The sequence below is a fragment of the Somniosus microcephalus genome, chromosome 6 (genome assembly GCF_052327205.1).
Source record: "Somniosus microcephalus isolate GS21.2 chromosome 6, FLI_Smic_1.0, whole genome shotgun sequence".
NCBI classification, from domain to species: Eukaryota; Metazoa; Chordata; class Chondrichthyes; order Squaliformes; family Somniosidae; genus Somniosus; species Somniosus microcephalus.
The window spans coordinates 65,763,309-65,785,199 of NC_140992.1; the positions used below are offsets into that span (position 1 = coordinate 65,763,309).

The 21,891-nt window shown below is 44.7% G+C and overlaps 1 protein-coding gene across 3 annotated transcripts in view; it reads right to left on the bottom strand.

The window, feature by feature from the left end:
* Positions 1-21,891, bottom strand: part of ccdc150 (coiled-coil domain containing 150) — a 133,096-nt gene that overhangs the window by 77,573 nt on the left and 33,632 nt on the right. For all 3 annotated transcript variants that reach the window (XM_085990315.1, XM_085990314.1, XM_085990316.1), the window contains 5 exons: positions 21,348-21,525; positions 14,530-14,598; positions 8,338-8,430; positions 1,957-2,040; positions 438-545 (listed from right to left, as the gene is read on the bottom strand). In XM_085990315.1, the coding sequence (XP_085846441.1) occupies positions 438-545; positions 1,957-2,040; positions 8,338-8,430; positions 14,530-14,598; positions 21,348-21,525 (532 nt within the window). The remainder of the gene's footprint in view (positions 1-437; positions 546-1,956; positions 2,041-8,337; positions 8,431-14,529; positions 14,599-21,347; positions 21,526-21,891) is intronic.

The window sequence follows — 21,891 nt, forward strand, 5'->3', positions numbered from 1 at the left end:
CAGGTCTTCGCTCTCCTTGACAATGCAAGAGACTGGCAATCAGAAGCAGGTGCCTCACAAAATATATGAATGCTATCCTTGTACCTTTGCAACATTGGTCAACATTAATTTTATCTTTTAAATCAAAAATAACTACGTTAAAAACATTTCTTTATTGCACAAGCTCTAAGTACGTACATTGATGCTTCTATAATCTTCTTGTGGTAGCGAATGGACTGATCAGGAATCCAATGACAGTTAAGTACTGCTTCCTGCAGCTGGTAGTGTGTCAAAAACATTGCTGTAAGAATATGTGCACCTACCAATTTCTTTGTTAATGATAAATGCACAAAACCAATTCTACCAAATAAATCTCACTTCATAAATTAATTATCAAAATTCATCGTTCAATTTTATCTCAAGTGTATTAGCCTCACAAATGTTTCAATGTGTCTCACCTGAGTATATTTAGTCTCTAGCACTGTGTTAAATTTTCGTAACTGAACATTTTCAGAGTTGGCATCAGACATGCGCTGCAATTCTTCCTGTAATTGCTCCACTCTGGTCTACAAACAACAACAAAAGGTGAAGGCCATGACAACGATCTGTTCACATAATGTTAAAACTTAAACATCATTTACAAAAATACTATATGAAACAATGATACAGCTATTTGAGGAAATCAATTAAAAAAAGTAAAGGGAATATAAAAACTGTAAATAAATGGACTTTAAAAAGTTCAATTTCTTAGTGTAAGATGTCCCTTACAAAGTCTCCCACTTTTCAAGATTTCTTAGTGGAATGATCTGATCATGGTAAATGCAAGGCGGCATAACTTTATATTGAGATGTACATCTGCTGTCATCAACATAATTTCTTCCCTTATTAAACAGTTGTATCATTCCTGTGCTCGATGTGAAGTTATATTTCTTTGAGGTCAAACATGATCGAATTGATCCACATATAATTCATCATCTGGGAACACTGCAAACTCTAACAAGAGAGCTATTTCATCATATAGCTTTTACTGTTTCAGTAGATACTTCAATGTCAGCAATTCTCTATGCAATTAACTGTTCTATTGGTTACACAATAAATAACAGGGTCAGTAGAGATCTATAGGTGCAGAATTCTGTGTATTTGTAAGTTTTCATATTATAGTTGAATCTGTAAGTCAAATTTACATCTACATTAAGTGTTGTCTAATTAAACCTGTGTTTTAACATTATCCTAAACTTAAAACTGTTGCCTACTTTTAATTGCCTAATTATTTTTGACCTCATACAATGGCCTTTTCTACTTCAGTCATTAACATCAATTAAAATGGCTGCCACTATTATTCTGATAAACTTGTGATGCTGGCATTTTTACACTTCACAAAATAAGTCAGAAGTGTTTGGACAAACAAAATAGGTCATGATAGAGCTGCATTATTAAGTATATACTATAGGATGAATAAAGAGATATTTTTGAAAATATCTAATTGTCACTGAAAGAATGAAAGAATTTGAAGACATACGAGTGTTCATAAAGTTGTTTTAAAAATGGTCCAGTATTTAGCTTCATGTTTCCATGTGCTTTCTATTGACAAGATATACCCTATCAGTTTTGCTGATGAGAAAACAGCAGCTATAAGCAAAATGACTTACAGGTTTCACTAAATATATTTTCAGGTTTCATTAGCAACTTAGGGGTAAATTTTCACCATCACCGCTTGAACAATAGTCTGGCAAAGCAGATCGCCCACCCATTGTAGAATCCATCCGATTTTCATTCCATTGATTTCAACTGAATAAAAATCAGCTGGATTCTACAACCGTTGGCTGATCCGCTGTGTCAAATTACCACCCAGGCTGTGAAGACAAAAATTTACCCCTTAGTTTCTGGCAACTTCCATTGACCCCGCTGACAATATCATTTTTTAATCAGCTCAGTTTCTACAACAAACTGAAAACTTTAATTGATAGTGTATAATACCTGTAGCCTTCCCTTGTCATACGCCAATTTGTTTTTACTCTCTGTTATTTCAGAAAGGACGTGCTCTACCTGCTGCTGTGCATGCTGGGGAGGAAAAGGACAGGTTTAAAAATGACTGGTATAATTTTAAACATGTTAAGAAAAAAAGCAAGTTATTAACCCCCCCCATCCCAATTTTTACACATGACGTTATCATAATTAGATACACAAATTAAATACTATATTGGGTTTGATCTTCTGTGATATTGCTCACAGACTTAAAGAAAAAGAAAATTTGTATGCTTCTCTCTCCATGTAACTGTCTCTTGTTTCTCACTTTCTAATTCTTTGAGGATAATTTTAACTGAACCCGTCTGGTGGGAAACTGACGGTCACGGATCAGCCACATGTTTTACACCCCACCCGATTTTACGTTCCACTGACTTCAAAGAAAAGTAAAATCGGGCAGGGCAAGAAGCGGGTAGCTGATCTGATCCAATCCAGTCAGTTTCCTGTCGGCCGAGTTAGGTTAAAATTAGCCCCCTTTTTTTTCTCTGCCTTTCGTCTTTCATGCTTTCTATTTCTCTTTTTCACTGTTGTTCTTTATATAGTTCCGAGAGACTTTCTATTGTTATCTTTGCATCTGTTTGTCTTAAGAGTTTTTTTCATTCTTCATGCCTACCTCTTTCTGTAAACCTGTCCTTCCCTCCGTTTCATCTCTTCTGTAAGTCTTACAGTAGTTCATATAGCTTGTGCCTCTCTGTATCCGTCACTGTCTTTCTTTCTGTTCATCTATATAACAGGCACACCATTTCTTACCCTTTCTCCTTTCTGATCCTTTATTCCTTTGACTCTAACTCTGTACTTTGTAATAAATTCACTCTTTATGTCTAGCTTCCCAACACAAGAGATCTGACTGTGCTTGGGCAGGAGTGGAAATATGTTTGGGGTAGTGTTGGGTCCAGGGGAATGGAGAAACTAAGCAGCTAGGACCTCAATGTATGGCTACATTCATAGAGGAGAGGAAACACAAAAGACAGCCAGTAAAAACATTGAATACTTGTGCATCTTGGCTGTGATATTACAAAGCTTCTTTTGGCGACAATGCTGAGAACAATTATCAATAGCTTGCCAAAATTGATAAAAGAAACTTGCTGCAGATGTCTTAAAAGTTTACATTTAACTAAAATCAGTAAAATGTAATCGTGGGAGATATGTATGGGATTATAGGGGGGGAATTTAACCCCAAAAATGGGTGGGTTTGGGTCACCACTGCTTGTGGGTCAGGAGGAGCAGGAGTGCTTCCCGCTGGCCCACCAAGCTAACCTATTTCCCACCCCCGTCTTTCTGATCCCTCCCTCCTCTGCGCTGCCCTTCTGCGGCCTCCGATCTCTCCTCTATTTCCCCCCACAACCCTTCCGATCTCCCCCCGACCCTTCCGATCCCCCACCCCTGAACCTTCTGATCTTGCCCCCCTCCCCAGAGACCCTTCTGATCTCCCACCCCCGAACCTTCTGATCTCCCACCCACAACCCTTCTGATCTCCTCCTGGCCCTCCCGATCTCCCCCCCGATGACCCTTCTGATCCCCTACCCCAGACCCTTCCGATCTCCCACCCACAACCCTTCCGATCTCCTCCTGGCCCGTCCGATCTCCCCCCCCGATGACCCTTCTGATCCCCCACCCTTCCGATCTCCCACCGACAACCCTTCCGATCTCCACCCCCACCCTACCTCCGGCCTCCCCCGACACCCACCTCCGGCCTCCCGCCGACACCAATCTCCCCCGACAACCGCCACCGATCTCCCCCGCCACTTCAGCCTCCAATCTCCCCGACCATGGCCTTTCAGATTTCTCTCTCCCTCCTCTCCGCTCCCCGGCTGCGGCCTGGTGTCGAAGGCTTACCAGCCCGACAGCCAGTCAGCCTCTCAATCTGGCTGGCTGCAGCCGGGAAACAATGACAAAAATGTTAATCAGGTCCTGCCGTTAAATTCTGCAGGACCCGAGGGTAAACTGTTCTTCCAGGTTTCCCGAATGCAAAACTGCGCACGCACCCCTCCAGCCCTCCCTGCCCCCACCCCCCCCCGCCGGCGCCCGGTAAATATCAGGGCCATAGTATCAGTAAGTGTTTAACCACATGGCCTCGCTACCCCCACTGTAACTATCACTGATATGGCAATCTCTGACCATTTCCTTATATCACTCTTTACCCATATTCCCCTTCCCTCTCCCAACACCACTTCTTTTGTGTCACCCCTGGAAAAAGCTCTTCCCTCATGTCCGTTACCACTGCACTTTCTAATTCCCAACTATCTAGCCTTTGGCCTACAATTCTTCATGACATTTCTGCAGCTACTGATTTGCTAAATCACACCTTCTCCACCACCTTTGATGCCCTTGTCCCCACTAAAATCATTACACTCTCTCACCCTAGTCGTTCCCCCTGGTATACCACTCATCTCCGCTCCCTTAAGTCCAAGCGACGCAGACTTGAACGTCTTTGGAGGACAACTGGTCTAACCATTCATCACCAGATATGGCTCGATCATATAAAGCACTAGCGGGTCCTGCTCTCCATCGCTAAAACCGCCCACGATTCTAAATCATCCAGGACAGCAAAGATAACACCAGGCTTCTCTTCTCCACCACTAACCATCTCTCAAACCACCCTCCCCTGCCTCCTCCTCCTCTCTCACCTCCAACAAAAAATGCGAGGAGCTCATGGACTTTTTGGTTATAAAGATCGGCAACATCCGTTCAACTGCCTCTGTTACCTCCCTCCCTTCCTCTAGCCCACCAGGTCTTACTTACTCTCCATTTTCCATTCCTATCTTTCCAGCCGTAGCCATAGAATCACCTGCAACGGCTTCTCTTCCCGATCCCGCACCGTCACCTCTGGTGTCCTCCAAGGATCTATCCTTGGCCCCCTCCTATTTCTCATCTACATGTTGCTCCTCGGTGACATCGTCCGAAAACACAGCGTCAGTTTCCACATGTATGCTAATGATATAACAACAGAAAATGCTGGAAATACTCAGCAGGCCAGGCAGCATCCGTGGAGAGAGAAACAGAGTTAACGTTTCAGGTCTGGGACCCTTCATCAGAACTGGAAAAAGCTGGAGATGTAATAGATATTAAGCAGGTGCAGAGACAGCGGGGGGGCGGCGTTAGGAGGGGAGGAAGGAATTGAAAGAACATCCTGTACTTTTGTCAGAGGCAGGAAAGATAAAATGTTGCAAATGGGAATGGCAAAAATCATACTGCATGAAAAATGGGGGCAGGGATAATTATCTGAAATTGTTGAACTCAATGTTGAGTCCGGCAGGCTGCAAAGAGCCCAATCGAAAGATGAGGTGCTGATAATGAATCGGATGCTCTAACAGATTGACTTATGATCATCTGCACTATTCAATGTGTATGTAACCTTGACCTCACATCTCTAACTCTTTCCTTTACTCCCCCACAGGACCATCGAAAGCCCACGTCCCCACTGTCCAGGAGGAAGAGCCTGAGCTTCCAGACTCCTCAGAGGAAGCTGCAACCTCTGAGGGTGCAGCGTCAACAGAATTCAGCGCACCCAGCACAGACACTCCCACCTCGGTGGGACCTTCGCAAGATAGAGTAGTGTTGGCACCTGGTATATCACAGCTCACAAGTGAGCATCAGCAGATGGTGGAGACAGGGACAGCAGTGGAGAGTCCTCGTCGGAGGGCGCAAGACTCTGCCAGCTCAGCTCAGCTGCATGTCGACCCTGTGCCTCCAGGTCCATCCAGAAGGAGAGCGGTGCTGGTACTCCAGGAACAGGTACAGGAGTCTCTGGCAGGGTCGCTGTGAGTATGGAGCGAATGGAGGAGTCCATCGAGAAGATGAGCAGCGCCTTTGTGGAGGCATTGGCGCATGAATGCATCACAGCGGAAAGGATGGCAACCTCCGTGGAAAGGATGGCTAAGTCCGTGGCAAGGCTGGCTACCGTAGAGAGGATGGCTACGGTAGAGGAGAAGATGTCTACGGCCATGGAGGAGTTTAGTCGCCAGGGTTTTGAAAACATGGTCATTGTTCAGAATAGAATGACATCTCTTGAGGAGCGATGGTCAGCTATTGAGCATAGAAACCAGACCTTCATGGAAGTCCTCTGGAGTAGGACTTCCAGTGCAGAAACGGGTCCTCATGGCCCCCCTGAAGTGCAGCAAGGTGCTGTCAAGCCACTTGCTAGCTCTGAAGTGGGGCTGACCCATGAGAGGGATGTTGGTGGCAGACAACAAGGAAGTGGGGGCTCCTCTCCATGCGCTCACACGACCATGCCACTGCAAAGCCCTCGGTCAGAGCCCCACCAGAGTCCTCACCCAACTGAGATGGGCGTCTCAGCCCCTGCACGGCCGCAGGAGCAGCAGACTGTTGCCGAGCCCTCACAGGTTCCCAACCCCAGAGGACGCCCGCCAAAGGCGTCGAGACAGGAGCAGCAAGAAAGTGAGCAAAGGGCCTCCACATCTGCTGAAGCCACAGGGGAAGCGCCACGTAGGAGCACGCGTAAGAGGAAGATAATGCACAAGTAGTCACAAGGGTAGTCACTTGGGTGCTGTGATGTATTGTATTTGGACCAGCCGTCCTTGTCATGGTATCATAAACAGATTTGATGGCAAACTGTTGGAAGTTTTGGCCTGTGTCATTTCGCAAATGGGACTTTCACATTGAGGGCTTAGGGCGACATGCAATTCTCAGTATGGTGGTCAGAGTGATAGGAATCCGTAGGTTCTTGTCCATTGTTGATGATCTGGTAAGAAGGTGCGAGACAAAAGTGTTTGATTGTGCAGGCTAAGCAAATCTGGCCAACATGAGTGCATCCCTTGCATCCCAGGCAGCAATGTGGTCGCGCTCTGGCGCCTTCTGGCCTGTGCAGTTTCAGGTGGGTGAGCAGCAGCTTGGCGCTCCTGTTGTTGCTCCTGCTGTTGTTCAGGGTTCTGCTGCTGCCGCGGCTGGTCTTTGTCCGATTCTGATGTCCAGGAAGAAAGGAAATAAATGGTTCCCATGCTTCTGCTATATACCTCAGTTGAGGAAGCGCTCAGTCAAGGTGGGGAGAGGGGTTTCCCAGGAGGTCACACTGGAGATGGGTCTCAGGCTCCAAACTTCCACAACAATGAGTAGGCCGCTAAAAGTTCCCCCAGACCTGAGACAACAAAGTTCTGCCACCTGCAAATGATGATTGCTGAAAACTCCTTTTTAATGGTGGAGCTGCAGCTGTTACTAAGCAATCCACTTGTGAGGCCGCCAGGATTACCTGGCGTGTTCCAGAGTAGGCGTGTAGGATGGGGGAAATGTCTAAAAATCAGAAAGGCCTCTCAAAATTGGATTATAGAGGCAATTAAGTGGTTGTTAAGGGCCTTAAGGGCCTATCCCACCTCTTGGAGGCGGGACGGAAACGGGGTCAGAAACCTTGATTCTGGGAAAATTGCTCGGAGGCGGGATCAGGCCCACACGCCATTTTTTGCAATTTTAACACCTCACACGCCTCCAATCCCGCCTCCTCGGTCCTGGCAAAATCGAGCCCATTGACTTTGGTTCACCCCACAACCTTCATTCCCTTGCCACTAATTCAATCCCTCTCCCTGGCAACTGTCAAAGGCTGACCAAGTCTGCTTGCAACTTTGGTGTCATATTTGATAATGAACTGAGCTTCCTACCTCATATCCGTTCCATCACTAAGACCGCCCATTTCCACCTTCATAATATTGGTCATCTCCGCCCTTGCCTCAACTTATCTGCTGCCGAAACCTTCATCCATGCCTTTATCACCTCTAGACTTGACTATTCCAACACACTCCTGGCTGGCCTCCCCAGTTCTACCCTCCATAAACCTGAGGTCATCCAAAACTCTGCCGCCTGTGTCCTAACTAACACCAAGTCCCGCCCACCCATCTACCCTGTGCTCGCTGACCTACATTGGTTTCCTGTTAAGCAACGCCTTGATTTTAAAATTCTCATCCTTGTTTTCAAATCCCTCCATGGACTCGCCCCTCCTCGTCTCTGTAATCTCCTCCAGCCCAATAATCCCCGTAGACCTCTGCGCTCTGCCTATTCTGGCCTTTTGAACAACCCCGATTTTAATTGCTCCACCATTGGTGGTCGTGCCTTCAGCTGCCTAGGTCCTAAGCTCCGGAATTCCCTCGCTAAATCTCTCTGCCTCTCCACTTCTCTTTCCTCCTTTAAGACGCTCCTTAAAACCTACCTTTTTGACCAAACTTTTGGGCATCTGCCCTAACATCTTGTATGGCTTGGTGTCAATTTTTTTTATAACGCTCCTGTGAAGCATCTTGGGAAGTTTTATTATGTTAAAGATGCTACATAAATATAAGTTGTTGCTGTTAATAGTATGTAAAGATTGCTTCTGAGGATTTTACTGCCTACCTGCTGATGTTCGAGAGCTGCCAGTCGCTCTGCAAGATGTTCATTTTCTTTCTCTTGCTTCTTCAAGACAGCAGTCAATGCACCCACCTCAAGCTGCATAAAAATGGTTAATCTTTCAATAAGTATCAAAATAATTACCATGTAGATGTTTATCTTTTTAAATAATTATCTAATTATCTCAATCCTTTTTTTCATACCCAGCAGAACTTAATCTCATAACTGAACTGTATCTTAAATCTTCAAAATCATCATTACTGGTACAATACTTGTGCCTCCAGCTGCTCAAACTCACACCGAGGGTTTCCGAGCTTGATGGGCAGCTGAATTCACTGCGGAGTATACGGGTGACTGAATGTTTCCTCGATCGCAGGTTCCAGGAGGTGGTCACCCCACAGCCAGAGTTCAGAATAGCAAGTGGGTGGCCACCCGGAAGGGTAGAAAGAGGCAGGTAGTGCAGGAATCCTCCAGGAGTGTGGCACTCTCAAACCAATATTCAGCATTGAATACCCATGAGGTGACAACACCTCAAACGAGTGCAGTCCCGAGCCTGGCACCGTGAGGCAAAGGACTGCACAGGTAGGTACAGCAAAGTGTAGGAATGCAGTAGTAATTGGGGATTCGATAATCGGGGGACAGACAGACAGGCTACCATATTGTGAGACCCGGATGGTATGTTGCCTCCCTGGTGCCAGGGTAAGGGACATCATGGAGAGGGTGCAGAACATTCTGCGGGGGGAAGCGGAAGAGCCAAAAGTCGTGTACCATGTCATAACCAACAACATAGGTAGGAAGAGGATTGAGGTCCTACAGTCAGAGTTTAAGGAGCTAGGGAGGAAGTTAAAAAGCAGGACCTCAGAAGTAGTAATATCTGGATTACTCCCAGTGCCACACGCTAGTGAGAGTAGAAATAGGAAGATATGGCAGGTTACTGTGTAGCTAGAGACATGGTACAGGAGGGAGGGCTTCAGATTCCTGGGACATTGGGACCAGTTCTGTGGCACGAGGGACCTGTTCAAGATGGACGGGTTGCACCTGAACAGAGCTGTGACCAATATCCTTGCAGGCAAGTTAACTAGTGCTGTGGGGGAGGGTTTAAACTAATTTGGCTGGGGTTTGGGCACCAAGATGTAGTATTAAAAAGTAAAAACAAGGTGTACAGAGGACTGGGAGAGACAGTTAGAGTCGAAAATAATCAGAATTAGGTGGGATTAGAGAAAATACGTGTGTAAATGCACAAAATGTGGTTAATAAGGTTGGTGAGCTGCAGGCGCAAATAGCCATGTGGGGATATGATGTAATGGCAATGACTGAGATCTGCCTCAAAAAATGGGAGAATTGGATGCTTAATATTCCTGGGTGCAAGGTCGTCAGGAAAGATAGGGAAGGAAATAAAAGGAGGAGAGGTAGCAGTTTTGATTAAGGAAATTATTACAGCGCTAGAAAGAGAGCATTGAGGGGTCAAAGACAGAATCTATTTGGTTGGAGGTAAGAAACAATAAAGGAGATATTACGCTACTTGGTGTATTTTATAGGCCACCAAATAGTGGGAAGGATATAAAGGAGCAGATTTGCAAATAAATTACTGAGAGGTGCAAGAACTATAGAGAAGTGATAATGGGAGACTTTAACTACCCCAATATTCAATGGGGCAGTGATTGTGTTAAGGACAGAGAAGGGGAGGAATTTCTGAAACGTGCTCAGGAGAATTTTCTTGAGAATTTTCATGCCCAATGAGGAAGGAGGCATTCCTGGATCTAGTCCTGGGGAATGAAGTCGGTCAAGTGGAGATTGTCACAGTCGGGGAGCACCTTGGGAATAGTGATCATAGTATCATAAGGTTTAGATTAGTTATGGAGAAGGACAAGGAGCAATCTAGAATAAAAATACTTAACTGGCAGAGGCCTATTTCAGCGAACTGAGGAGGAATCTGGCCTGGGTAAATTGGAGTCAAAGACTGGCAGGCAGAAATGTAATGGAGCAATGGGCAGCCTTTAAAGAGATGGTTTGGGTATAGTCTAGGTACAATCCCACAAAGGGGAAAGGGAGGGCAACCAAATCTAGAGCTCCCTGGATAACGAAGGAGTTAGAGAGTAGGATGAAGCAAAAAAAGGGGGCTTATGACAGATGTCAGCTTGATAATATAAGGGAGAATCAGGCTGAATATAAAAAGGACAGAGGACAAGTGAAAAAGGAAATAAGAGGGGCAAAGAGACAGTACAAGAATAGATTGGCGGCTAACATAAAGGGAAGCCAAAGGTCTTCTATAGGCATATTAACAGTAAAAGGGTTGTCAGAGGAGTGGTGGGCTGATTAGGGGCTAAAATGGAGATCTATTGGTGGAAGCAGAAGGCATGGCTTACGTACTAAATGATTACTTTGCATCGGTGTTTACCAAGGAAGAGGACTTTGCCAAAGCTATGGCAAACAAGGAGGTTGCCAGGATACTAGATGAGATAAAAATAGATAAAGAGAAAATACTAGGAAGGCTGGCAGAACTTAACGTAGGTAAGTCACCCGGTCCGGATGGGAGGCAGCCTAGGTTGCTGAGAGAAGGTTAGAAATTGTGGAAGAGCAGGCCACAATCTTCCAATCCTCCTTAGATACAGGGGTGGTGCCAAAGGAATGGTGTATTACAAATGTTGCACCCTTGTTCAAAAAAGGAGAGAAGGATAAACCTGGCAATTACAGGCCAGTTAGTTTAATGTTGTGGTGGGGAAGCTTTAAGAAATAATAATCCGGGAGAAAATTAACAGCCACTTGGACAAGCATGCTCGAATAAAGGAGAGCCAGCACGGATTTGTTAAGGGCAAATTGTGTTTGACTAACTTGATTGAGATTTTTGATGAGGTAACAGAGAGGTTTGATGAGGGCAGTTGATGTTGTGTACATGGACTTTCAAAAGGCATTTGATAAAGTACCACATATTAGGCTTGTTATTAAAATTGAAGTCCATGGGATAAAAGGGGTAGTGGCAGCATGGATACAAAATTGAGTAAGGGATATAAAACAGTTGTGGGGAATGGTTGTTTTTCGGACTGGAGGGAGGTATACAGTGGAGTTCCCCCAAGGTTCAGTACTAGGACCATTGCTGTTTATGATATACATTAATGACTTGGACTTGGGGGTACAGGGCAAAATTTCGAAATCTGCAGATGACCCAAAACTTGGAACTGTAGTAAATACTGAGGAAGATAGTACAGGAAACTTGGTTTATCCGGAGGTTATATGTCCGGAATACTCGATCTAACGGCAAAAATCAGGAGTCGTTTTCTATAAGTTTTTTAGTTCTCATTGCTTTTTTTTTCCCAGTCAGGCACTGCAAGGTCTGTAGCTATAGCAACAGCTTCAGCTAGAGACGCTTGCAGCTGCAGCCGACTGTTTTGAAGCTGTAACAGGGTTTGTTGATTCACACGGAGCTTTTCAGTTCCGTATCTCTCAACATTAACGCTGGTATGTCCGGCACTTTTGATGGTACGGCACCAGCTTGGTCCCGTCAGTGCCGGATATCAGAAAGTTTCCTGTAATATACTTCAAGAGGACATAGACAGGCTAGTGGACTGGGCGGACACATGGCAGGTGACATGCAACGCAGAAAAGTGTGATGTGATACATTTTGATAGGAAGAATGAGGAGAGAATACATGCTAAATGGTACAATTTTAAAGCGGGTGCAAGAAGAAGGAGACTTGGGGGTGTTTGTGCACAAATCTTTGAAGGTGGCAGATTAACAAAGCAGTTAATAAAGCATATAGAATCCTGGGCTTTATAAATAGAGGCATAGACTACAAAAGCCATAAAGTTATGCTAAACCTATATAAAACACTAGATCAGCCCCAGCTGGAGTATGGTGTCTTCTTCTGGGCACCATACTTTAGGAAGGATGTGAAGGCTTTGGAGGAGGTACAGAAGAGATTTACTAGAATGGTTCCAGTGATGAGGGATTACAGTTACATGGATAGACTGGAGAAGCTGGGTTCTTCTCCTTAGAGCAGAAAAGATTATGAAGAGATTTGATGGAGGTGTTTAAAACCATGAAGGGTTTAGATAGAGTAAATAAAGAGAAATGGTTTTCCAATTGCTGATAACCAGAGGGCACACACTCAATTGTAGTCTTCGAAAGGGAATTGGATAAAAACTTGAAGGAGAAAAAATTGCAGGAATATGGGGAAAGAGTGGACTAACTGGAATACTCTTCGAAAGAGCCAACGCAGACATCTTCTGTGCTGTACTATTATATGATTTTATGACAACCGAATGCTGCAGGTAGATAATCAGAAATAGGAAGGGGCAAGCAAATGGTTATTACCTTCAGCTATCTGAAGAACTAACCAGTAATGCTGAAAGACTGATCATGAAATAGCTCATCAGCTCCACTCCATAAGGGTTGTAAACGCACTTCAGTTACAAACATTCAATTCCTTGTTTTGGTGATGAAACATGAGGATAGATTTTCAACTTTTAATGGAAATGAATTATTAGGTGGTTTCTATAATGGCTGGCCGATCAACAACGCCAGGCAGCAAGTTGAAAATCTACCCCATCATCTACATTGGGATAAACAAAAGGCAGGAAAACTTAATAGTGGAATCCTCAAGAATGTTCTGTTCTACATGTCACCATCAGCAGTTCCAGTGTTCTACAAAGTCTACATCCACTCAGAGGTACTGTAGGCACTTTTGAAATATTTGAGAGAAAATCTATTTTTTCCTCTTGGACGATAACCTAGTGGACCTGATGAAGATGGATTAATCATGGGAAACTCCACCCTCTACAAAATCAAAGTTATTGAGCTATCAGTCCTCTTAAAGTTTAAGTGGAATAACGGCAGAAGAGTTGCTGATGTTTAAATCTGTGTATCTATTAGGGTCAAGTGTTGTTGCAGCTGCATTTCAGCATTCAATGAACTGACTGTACCATACTCTATGTAAAGTTACTTGCTGAACTAGGATTGCTGGAGCATACATTAGCTTATTAGAATTCTACAGGACGCCCATTAGTGCCCCAGTACAATTTTCTCCAATTCCTTTTGTACTCCATGCAATCTGCAAGGTCAATTTTGAGAGACATTGGCCAATAATAGTTGCCTCTGGCTGCATGAAGTTGCTATACCACAAATAAAACAAAATAAAGTTAAAGTACAATTCTACACTCCCAGAGAGCCTGAACATATTTATTTTTACTCTCAGTGGGATACATTTTTTTCTATTTGCTAATTTAACATGAAAATTGTCATGAGTATAAAACAAGGAAATATCTTAAAAAGCTTCAAACACATTAACTTACTTTGGAATTCAGTGATTGTTGTTATATAGGAGAACATGGCAGCCATTTTGCACATAGCACGATCCACTAACCTCAACGAGGTGAATGACCAGTTAATCTTTAGTTTGGTGATGTTGATTGAGGGAGGGATGTTGGGCCTGTTGTTCTTTAAATAGTGCCAATGGATCTTTAATTGGGCAAGCAACGACAGGCAGAGGCACGATGAGCCGAATGGGCTCTTTCTATGCTGTATAACATGGCCTGGATTTAACATCTCACCTAAAGGAGGGCAACTCCCACAATACAGCACTCCCTCAGCACTGTACAGGAGTGCCATCCTAATTTACGTGCTTCAGGTGTGGAATAAGGCTTGAACCCACAGCCATCTGACTGACAGAAACTAAGTTTTCCTCAGTGTGAATTTTAAAAAGGATCATTTTCTTCTGTACCTTGTGTGACTTTTTTCCATTCAGTTTAAATGAGATGGTTATATTTTCAAGTAGTAATCTGCACTGTTGCTTGTTATCTAAATAAGCTTAACAAAATCATGACATTTATTTTAACTTCATCAAGAGCCTCTACAAACTTTTAATCCTATTTTCAGAATGCCAGACATACGGCACTTTAGATAAGTTTGAAGCAGTAAATTTCTACAAGTTCCCAAGCAGGTAATGTCTCATTATCTGACCTAAATTGTAACTTACTGCTGATGCTAAATGAAGCCAAATGAATGGATGCATTGACACATTCCAGTAATTCACTAGTGTGAAGTGCAATTATAGTACATTTTCACTATAACTCTGTCCAATTTCCCACAGTATCTCAGCACCATACTCATCACTAGCATTCTTTGTTCCCAAAGGCTACTGTAAAAATGTGGTGTATTTAAAGACATACAAGATTGATACCAAGTAATCTATTACTACTGCACCTGGTTTTCAGTGAGTTGTTTCTCCAATATGTTCTTCTCCTTTGTAATTTTATCTGTTATGTTATTTGCCTGCCAGGAAAACAAACAATAGTTGACTTTTGCAAGCTATAATATATAGGACACAATTTCTTGAAACAAAAAAACACAAATTGAGGTTCTGGGCTGCAATACAGTGGGATTTCTCAGTCATTAGCTACCAAACTAGATGCGCCTATTACAAAGAATAAGCAGAATTTAAATTAACTTACCAAGCCTATTTTCTACAAAGCAATATTTACCCCAACTGAAATACATAAGACACATGAAGCAAACCATTGTTAGGTACCTGAAACCAGGAGTCTCTTTAAATTTCCATGGATTAATTTTTTTAATTACTGTTCTCAGGATGTGGGAAATGCTGACACAGCTGCATTTACTGCACATCCCTAGTTACCCTGAGACGGTGGTGGTGGGCATTATCGTTGAACTGCTGCTTTCTTTGTGCTTATGGCGTTCCCACAAGAAGGACAGGGAAGAAGGCTGCATTACTGGAAGAGCAGCGAGACAAGTGAGCGAACAGACTAGACTAGCGAGGTGGAGGTTTCAGGCCTGGTTGGATGTAGAGGGTGGCCATGGAGCAGGGGAACCAAGCAGAAAGCTGGACCAGCGAGGTGAGCCGGTGCGTTGGCAGGCAGGCAAGTGACCAAGCCAGCAGTTACAAGCAGAATGGCCCATTGGCCAGCTAGCAAACGCTGAGGAAATGAGGCACTTCAGCAGCGGCAATACTGCTGCTAAACTAAATGGGCTGGCAAGTAGAATGGGTCCAGGAGTGGAACCTAATCTATTTGGCAAAGACGAGAGTGGTGAGGGACGCGAAGACAAGATTTCTGTGGGTCCCGAGGTGAGTACAATGAACTGCCTTACTTACCTTTAGCAAGATATCGGCCCAGAAATTTGGGTCGGAGGCTTCCCGCGGGTGCAAGCCTCCGACCTGCACTTACCTTGCGCGCCAGCTGTTGAGCTGTAGGACCCCGTGGAATTGCGATCCTGGGCCTACTCCAACTGCCGGCGCGCAGTGCTTGCGTATCCCAGGGGCGCAGTTAGTTCGATGCGTCCCCTGGGATCATGTGGGCCATGGAGAGCCAATGGTAGCAGAGAATGCTTCATTCATAAGTTTGACAGGAAGGGCTGTCAAACCTATAAATACTATAAGCCCCAAAACATCACTAAAACCTCAAATAATTTTTTTTTTTAAATCACATTTTTAAAATAAACTAAAAATTACATGAAATAACTATTTTAAACAATAATTTAAATATTTGAAAAAATTAATTACATTTTCTAACGGGGCTAAAAATAAACGTACCTTTCTTTAAAGTATTTAAAAATAATAAACCTGTGGAAAAAATGTTTTAATTTTAATTAATTCACCACTTACCTTGTTAAAAGCAGGCCTTGCGACTGCTTTTTACATGTCTAACTTCTGGAGACTTACCTTCCCGGGAAAACCTGCAAAAAAAACGTAAGTTCAATGCGCACGCGCTGCCTCTCCCGCGCACACGTTCCACCTCTTAACCCCTTCTTTCAGGGGAACGGAAGTGCCGATTTCCCGCGCATGCGCAGTGCATGCACGAAACCGGCACTTCCATTGGGCTTACTGGGCTTACGGGTGAGTACCCCATGCGTACTCACCCGTGGAGACCCGAATTTCTGGGCCATCTACTCTCCAGTAAATGCACCACTACAATGCCACCCTGTGGTAATTGTTAAGTACTGCAGTTAGAATTGACAAAGGTGTTGGATTGAAATTCGACTTGGGCGGGGACGCGAAGTGGTCAGTATCGCATCTGCCACCCGTTATACACCCTGAAGCAATGAGACGATTCATTGGCCCCGATATTTACCAGGGGCAGGGAGACCGTGATCGCGGAGGGATGGTGGAAGAAAGGGGGTATCGGGGAGTGATCGGAGGGAGGTCGGACACCGGAGACAGAGGTGGGGGATCGGGGGGCGGAGGGGGTTGGAGAGTCGGAGTTGGGGGAATCAGGGAGAGAACATTGGGGGCATTGGAGATTGGTGGAGCAGGGAGAGATCAGAGGGGGCAGGGAGATGGGGGGGGGGGCGGGTGGGTCAATAATCACGGGGAGGGGGCCCGTGATAACAGGGGGAGTCGATGATCACAGGGAAGACAGGGGGAGATCGTGGAGGTGAAGGGGGTGTTTACAGGTTAGCTTGTTGGGAACACTCCTGCTCCTCCTAGCCCTGAAGCAGTGCTGTAAAAGCACTTAACTGATGGATCCGGCCCTTCTCGCATCCTTTTACCTGCTGGGTTTCCCCGAGGCCTGTTTCAGACTTTAAACATTTGGGGGTGAAATTTGATAAAGCTCAAAAATGGGCGCGGGCACCACGATGCGCGATCTGCCCATGCCCGTTGAAAGGAGTTCAGCCCTGCTACTTTACATGATTGCAGCGCACAGCCCAGCGCTGAATGAGCCACTGACAGGCCGTGCACTCAGCAGGGGGCCGAAGTTCATGATGTTCGCGCAAGGCTAGCTTCACTTAAAGCTAGCATGCGTCTCTTAAAGGCATTCTGCACCTCTTAAAGGTGAGCTGTCTTCTGGTGATGAAAAATGTTAAAAGTGCTTCAGCACTAACCCAAATGGCTCAACAGGCCAGTGAAAGGGCACCCATGGTCTAGGACACAGCAATCGAGGCCTTTGTGCAGGGGGGTCAACACTGGAAGAGAGGTCCTCTAGCTGCAGGGGGCCAGGAGGCCCTCCAGAAAGAAGGATGTGGGACCAGGTCGCCAAGGCCGTCACAGCCAGCAGTGTCGCCCCCAGGATATGGCTCCAGTGCCCAAAGATATGTCATAACTTGAGACGAGTGGTCAAGGTCAGTGAATGCATCTTCAAAAGCCGGCTCCTACCAATTGCACCACTAGCCTCACATACTGCTCAATGCATGACCCCCCCAATCACTCACCTACCAACAATCTCTACCAAACATGAAGCACACCTCACATTCCTAGCTTCATCTCACCTGCTTGGAGGAGACGCTGCTGGCCATTCTTGACAGGGCCATGGCCAGCGGATGAACTGAAAGAATACAAGATGCTGGTATCCTCATACATTATCCTCCTTCTTACATCCTACTTCCCCCTCATCCCACAATCTCTTCTGATTTACAAGCTGCACATGGTGTAACCATAGAAACATAGAAGATAGGAGCAGGAGTAGGCCATTCGGCCCCTCGAGCCTGCTCCGCCATTCAATGAGATCATGGCTGATCATCCAAATTCAGTACCCTGTTCCTGCCTTCTCTCCATATCCCTTGATCCCTTTAGCCTTAAGAAATATATCTAACTCCTTCTTGAATATATTTAATGAATTGGCCTCTACTGCCTTCTTTGGCAGAGAATTCCACAGGTTCACCACTCTCTGGGTGAAGAAATCCCTCCTCATCTCTGTCCTAAATGGCTTACCCCTTATCCTTAGACTGTGACCCCTGGTTCTGGACTCCCCGACCATCGGGAACATCCTTCCAGCATCTAGTCCTGTTAGAATTTTATAAGTTTCGATGAGATTTTTTTTTTTCCAGAAGAATGAGAGGAGATCTCATTCTTCACATGGTGTGCTGTTTCCTATAAGCTAACAAGAAAAGCATTTGGGGGTACTGGTGAACAGTTCATTGAAACCATCTGCAAAGTGTGCAGCAACAGTAAATAAGGCCAACAGGATTTCGAGTTGTTTAGCGCTTAGAAAGAACACAGATCACAGGACAGAGACAGAGTTACATTTACTATTTCCCAGCCCAACTTCCTAATCTATCTACACCTTTATAGTTGATCAGTCAGTTTGATTTGTTTGTACAGGATCACCTCTTGCTTTACCCCCCTCCCCTCACCACAACCCTACCCTTGTGCCTTCCTCATTTCAGACACCCAAGAAATCCAGCCTGCCCAGCCAGTGGTTGAACAAGAGGGAGAGGAGAGTGAAGAAGAGCAAGAAACACCGTCACTCGATTTCACACTCCCAGCCACCAGTTCCTCGAGGTCATCCTGCAAGGCCATCTGCAGTGTCCCCCACTGAAAGTCAGCAGCCTTCCACCAGCCAGGCTGTAGCCACTGGGGTAGCACTGCATAGCAGCACTAGGATAGACAAATGCACAAGGAAGACAGTCACTAAGGGAATGCACAAGGTGATTAGTTGATTTTTTGATGTAATATTGGATGCATATATGGATAAAGTTCGACTGGAAACTTTGCTTTGTGGTGGCTTTTATTTCAGCATTGTGGCCAAGCGGACGCTGTGATGGTCAGTAACAGAGGGAAGGTAAGGTGTGGGACAAATATTGAAAGGGGAATTGGGGTTGTGTTCACTGGTACCGCAGGCGAATGATTCGATCCCAGATATTCCTGCCAGAAAGGGTGTGTCTGGGTTGCCTCCTTCCTTCTGCTTCCTCCTCCTTCTCCCCTTCCGCTTCTTTCTCTTCTTCCTCCATCTCTTCCTCCCTCTGCGAGCAGCTTGTCCACTTTGCTGCCTCTGCTTCATCTCCATGTCATGCTGCAGCCCAAGGGGAACTTCAACTAGAGCCCCCAGGACTGGGAGCAAGTGGTGTTCTCAGAGGCCTTCCTTGGGCCATCGGACCGTGGAGCCGGCGACGGTGAGGTGGAGGCCGCGGCGACCGGAGGATGTGTTCGGTGAGTCGGGCGGAGGCAGCGCAGCGCATCGAGCAGCAGCAGCAGCCACGACGACTCGCAGTCCAACTGGGAGGAGGGGAGCCGGGAATGGTGGCCAGAGGGTGAGCGGGAGAAGCAGGCCACCACACGTGGAGCTGAGCCGGCAACAGTGAGGAGGAGGCCGCGGTGATGAGGAGGACGGAGCGGCTGAGGGACATCGTGCTCCCACTGCCACTGGGTGCCAAAGAATTGACTTTCTGAACACTGCGCTGTAAGAATAGCTGACGTGTCCCTACAGGGAGTAAGCATTCCATTGTACTAGTACATATGGCAAATAAAATTGAATTAATTAAATTAAAAGAGCCAAAACCTCGCAAAGGTCCAGCAGCACTCCCTGCACACTTAAGCAACTTTTTAAATGTCTTACACCAAGAAACTACTCAAATAAACTGCACAGGAACCAGCACAAAAGCAAAAATCAAAACTTAACTGAAGTTGCATGTGTCCCTTTAAATAGTGCTGGTGGTGGGGGTCCATCATGCAGCTGAATGCACGTTCAGCTGTGCGTGTTTTGGAGAGGATGTACATTTGAGCGATGTCCAAAATAGCAGGTTGTGCGTCAGATCAGTGTTGCACGCTGATTGACATCGTGATCGGACTCATTACCATTTTTCCAACGAGCACAGGCAATGGCTGCACTGCCGACCTGCCCAAAATGGCGTCATCGTGGTCCACGCTGAAAGTGGGCGGAAACGAGGCGGCTGGCATTTTTTCTCCGAATCCGGCCTTATCAGCCGACGCTAAGGTGCCAAATTTCACAGCCTTCAACTATCCACCCGACCCAAACCCATGTTAAGATTACCCCCATTCTGATGAAAGGTCATTGACCTGAGATGTTAACTCTGTTTGTCTCTCCACAGATGCGGCCTGACCTGCTGAGTATTTGCAGCATTTTCTGTTTTTATTTAAGATTACCCCCGTTGTTTGTACTTCAAAGGGGCCAAAACACTTCACTCCAAATTGCATAATTTTGTTAATTCTTTTTAAAGGTGTCAAATTCACATTACCCAGGTGCAGTTTGGTATTCTGTTACAGCTAACAATTTGTTTATTGGAAATTTGTTGAAATTTGATGAGAGGAAATATTGCTCACATTGCCTGGCCTCCCAAAAACTTGGCGCATTATTCGATTCCCAGCTATCTTGTTGATTGCATGCAGTTTGCACTCTCCTAAATGTTGAATGCTAAATGAAAGGCAATCTGTAAACAAATTGCTTCTATATTAAAAGGAAATCAGATGGATAAAGTTCCAGGGCTGGCTGCTGGTTTTTAGTTCTAGAATTTGGCTGACATACATTTGGGGTGTACAAAGCTCCATAAGCAGCCATTCACATATTACAGCAAGAGACTGTGTCATTTCAAGAGTTTTCCAGATGGAGCTAAGAGAATAGACTCATTTTATAATGATCCCAGTTGTATACATTATAAATTATCACTTGTACTTTGCAGTATTTTCTCTTTATCTAATCATCTAATTGAAAATAAATTGAATCAGTATTTTTGGCCTGCACAAAGTGATTCTAAATTTTGATAATTTGCACTTCAGAAGTGTCAGGGGATGTAGTGGTAATCCTTTGTGAGCTCCAGTAAGCAATTTACCATAATCAGGGCTAATTGTTTTATCTGGGCTATGTTAACTCAGTACAACAGAGAACAAAAGCTGCAGGTTTCAGACTGTAGAGGGCACCGTCTGCTTACAGAACCTGTCGTCAAGCCAGCTCCATAAGAAAAGAGTGTTGGAAAAAGCCCAAGCAAAACAGCAAAGTTAACAAATATGAACTGAATAATTTTATGAACTACATAAAATTACAGTTCACATATCCTAAGATCACCAATATAAATACAGGTGCAACGTATTGCAAATTTCAATAATTTTTTGGGTCAACAATTCTGAAGAGGGTAGAACTCAAGAAGCAAAATTTAAAACATTTTTTGAATTATTTAACTTTCTTAGGTATAACACAAATAGTTTTTTAATTAAAATTAAAAGTATAATATTGATAGATTGTAACATGCCACTTTTAACAGCATCAACCACTGTGAGAAGCTGGCATCCCTTTGCTCTGCAATTGACACCAAATTTAGGACAAGAAGGTATTTACCTGGTCCAGTCGGCTCTCCTTTTCCTGTTTAACAAGTTCACATTCATTAACAGCAGTCTTTAGGTTCTCTTTCAGGTGGGCAACTGAAGACTCAAGAAGCAGCTTCTCTGCTGTTGCCTTTTTCTCCACTGTTTCAAATTTCTGTTGTATCTCAATATGCTCTAATCTTAAAGCTTCTCTGATGAGTTATAATAAAAAGGAAAAAGAAAAACATTTGCAGTGTACTTTTATATCATATAGCTGAATAATAAAAGAATATTTCTTCAAATTATACTGGTGGAACTATTGTGACATGCTTACAGATAAAATAAGAGTACATAAAAATGTGCTCCTCACCCACCACAACTAGGTCAACAAATAAATCAGTGCTCCTCTGGCACCACAATTAAATAAATAGATTTGTGCACAACTTGCCATATCCCAGCAACACCCAATACTGCCAGACTGTCTCTCCCAATTCTCTGACAGCTCCTCCCAGTCCTATTGGACACCAGGATCCCCTCCATCCCAGATTGCAGGAACTCTTCTCAGTTCTCCTCTCGGT